This window comes from Equus quagga, chromosome 11, assembly GCF_021613505.1.
Source record: "Equus quagga isolate Etosha38 chromosome 11, UCLA_HA_Equagga_1.0, whole genome shotgun sequence".
NCBI classification, from domain to species: Eukaryota; Metazoa; Chordata; class Mammalia; order Perissodactyla; family Equidae; genus Equus; species Equus quagga.
In genome coordinates this window covers 85,355,290-85,358,655 of record NC_060277.1, presented here as the reverse complement: position 1 = coordinate 85,358,655, position 3,366 = coordinate 85,355,290, and the positions used below count along the sequence as shown (strand labels likewise).

Sequence of the window (3,366 nt, the reverse complement as noted above, 5' to 3'; positions counted from 1 at the left end):
CCAGCTCCTATATCTCGTCTTTTTGATATAGCCATTCTAACAGGTGTGATAGCTCACTGTGATTTTGATTTGCATCTCCCTGACAATGAGTGATGCTGAGCATCTTTTCATGTATCTGTTGGTGTTTACTAGTTATCTTAATTTGTTTTCCAAACCTCGGAAAGAAAATGTGCTCCACAAGAGCCCCAGGGCCAAGATCCCATTAGTGACGTTAATCTCACTCTTTCTGGAGTAATATTCCACATTACAAATCAACAAATCCACATTTTAATGCACATCAATGACTTAAAACTGGACGGCATCTTCAGCGGTCCAAAGCTCCCAGATCCAACGAACTCCCCTGGACTAAACTTTGCAACACCAGACTCTTTAGTCAAGGCAAACCTTCTCGTCCAGAAAATTTTACTCTCTCAATGATCATAAAACAAGACAGCGATCTGCAATGCTCTGGTAAACATGATGACTCAGCATGGAAGTTTAGTTCAATATGATTTTATTTAAAAATCTGCAAGGCTGAAGGAGGGATCGGATCTTTTGTTAAAAGAAAGCAATTTTCACAGTATATATTTAGCCATTTTAGTTTCGTGTTGAATAATCACAGAAAAGGAAGTTTCTGTTCAAGATCTGCCCTCCAGCACACTCAGCCAGGTGCCTGGGATCTTGTAGCAAGAAAACACGTCCCCAGCTCTGAACTCACAGGAAGTCCTCTCAGCCAGGTGGAACACCACTTCTTCCCCAGGCACACACTCGAGCTCTGACTTTCACCGCTCGACACAGGGCCCTGAGAAGGCTTAATTTTAAAGTTGAGAAAGATGTGAAAGGATTCCTTAACTCACTGCCTGCCACAAATCCAACTACCTGTCAATTCTTGACAATTACAAGTATAAAATACTTGAAATTTATAAGCTGTCCCACATTTAATGGAACAACTCAAATGTTAAAAAATTATGTCAAGTAACATGCTTTCATATTTTAAAATGTTACTTAAGAAAACTTACTGAGACAAGATATGCAGCACTTTCTAGTACTCGGTATTAGAAACTCCTACTGATGACGGCTACTTGATGGTCAAAAAAAAATTAAAAAAGAGAAGAAACCATACATATTGGTATCTAACAATGCCTGCAGGGAATGTCATATTTTAAATTTTGTTACTAAAATTAAACCTGAAAAAAAATGGGGAGGAAGCTACAAAAGCAACACCCACATTATTTTAAATGATGAGGTAGATTTTTTCCTATGCAGTAAAGTGAAGAGAACAAAAAATGCATACAACTTTCAAATCTTTTTTTTTTTTAAAGTTCAGGTTATAGCCACTTTCACAAACAAGACATTTATAGACCACGAGGTGGAGAGGCCGTCCTCAGGCAAGCTCTGTACTTGATGCGTTACTCGGAGATTCAACAATCAGCCTTGGATCAATCAACTCTCTCCAAAAAACACTGATCTGAGGAAAAAGACAAAGTATTCAGTTTAGAGACTTTATTTTGAGGTCACACAGGTTTTCATCAGTTAAAAACTTCAGTCAAGTAAATTTCCATTAGTGCAGAATGGTTGAAGACTCGGAATAATTTGCGTTCCAGTAAACTGAGTTCAATCAGGTATAAGAACTTGTTTACCTAGAAGGCAGCTAAATTTTTCATTAAACATAATCCATCTTTCTTTGATTTAGAGCAGATGTGGTTATGGCAGCTGCTTACAAAAGGGTCAGAAGGATTTGCCCAACAAGCCTCTGTGGACAGGCGGCCCGGACCTCTCGGGAGGCAGATGTGGCCCAGAGGGTTATCAGCAGACGGTGACGCCCTTTAGTGCAGCTCTGTAGTTCCTCTCTAGTGCTGCCTAAACACAGGAGGTACTTCACATTTTAACAAGAGAAAGCAAAGTCCTAACACTTGGCCATACGGATGAATAATGAGGGCCACCTAGTGTCAAAACAGGTTAGTACAGGCTCCACTTGAGGCCTCTGTTTCCTAAGGCACAGAGAGGAAAGCCTCCAAGGTTTAATTTTCCAAGGTAGTTTCCAAGAATACATTTCAACAAAAAAGTGGGGCTGCATATATCACAAATACAGACGCACAGGAGACTGGGCCAAATCTGCTGATACTACCACAGACCCTAAAAATGTGTTTTCGGAATAAATCCTTGAGTGTCATCTATCCTAAAGACAAAGCAAAACACGCAGTCTGGTTAGGTTTTCTACAAGTTTATATTTCAGATAAAATAAGAGTGTGCAATACTAAAACTTAGAGAATAATGTTTATAACACTTCAAATATAAACACCTTAAGAGGAAGTATTTTCTTAAATATAAATTCTTTTTACTTTAATGCTGGCATAGCCCAATGAGCCAGCCATTGCCAGCATCTCTGGAAGTCTAGCTACCTAAAAAAGCTCCAAACCATATACTTCCTAAAATGGCAATTTAAGGATTTAAACAAAGTCAAAAGACAGAATCATCATTTTACGTCATTCTTCAAAGCTCTATGCCGTTGTTAAGTCCGAACTGTGGTAACATTTAGGGGGGAGTAGTGACTGCAAGGAAACACAATGGAGATTTCTAAAGGGGCTGTTAATGTCCTATTTCTTGATCTGCATGCTGCTTACATGGGTATGTTCATTTGTGAAAATCATTCAAGCTATACCCTTATGGGAACTGTTCTGAATGTATATGTCAATAAAAAAGTTTTCAAAATAGTTACTCTTTTCTACTGAAACTCTTATATGACTACGATTCTATGCAACTTTATACTCTTAAAAAAGAGTTTGTTATTTGTGCATCTTGTCCTGTAGGCTCTTGGAGGTCCCAGATGGCACCCTAACTTGGCACTTGGCACTGTTCTTGTCACCCTGCAGGCAGGACAGAGATCCCCAGGGCCTAGATCCTTTATGACTTTAATACAGACAGTTCAGTAAGCTACAACATCACCTTCCAGACCACCAGTAACCAGTCGAGAGAGCAAGCAATCCCAAGAAGAGAAGTGCACCTACCCTCTTCTCCTGCATCACAGCGTACTCCACTACCTCAGTTCCATTTTCATTGTGATAAACCAAATCAAATTTCCCAGGTTCTTTCACGGCTGAAACCAGACAGTAGGGAGCAGAGACAATAAGTCATTTCCCAGTAGTGAAAATGTTCCTCTTCAGGGAATTTATGTCATTAGAAAAACAAGCACGAACAAACTGTCCCTTGATGTGGAGGCTGGGTACGCACACGAAAGCACGGAGTGCTCAGGAAGAAGGGCCTCAGAAAACCCTGCACCAGCAGATGGGAGCTTCTGAGCCACTTATCAGAGACAATCTTTCCTTCATCAAAAAGAAATGAGGGGCTGCCCCGTGGCTGAGTGGTTAAGTTCACACACTCCGCTTC

The 3,366-nt window shown here is 40.2% G+C and overlaps 1 protein-coding gene across 2 annotated transcripts in view; it reads right to left on the bottom strand.

Annotated features, from left to right (window-relative positions):
• Positions 1 to 476: 476 nt before the first annotated feature.
• COIL (coilin) overlaps positions 477 to 3,366 on the bottom strand; it is a 15,968-nt gene continuing 13,078 nt past the window's right edge. The window contains exons 6-7 of one of the 2 annotated variants that reach the window (XM_046677450.1): positions 2,988 to 3,076; positions 477 to 1,447 (exon numbers count right to left, since the gene is read on the bottom strand). In XM_046677450.1, coding sequence (XP_046533406.1) covers positions 1,364 to 1,447; positions 2,988 to 3,076 — 173 coding nt within the window. In that variant the 3' untranslated portion in view covers positions 477 to 1,363. The remainder of the gene's footprint in view (positions 1,448 to 2,987; positions 3,077 to 3,366) is intronic. The other variant, XM_046677451.1, reaches the window with a different exon arrangement.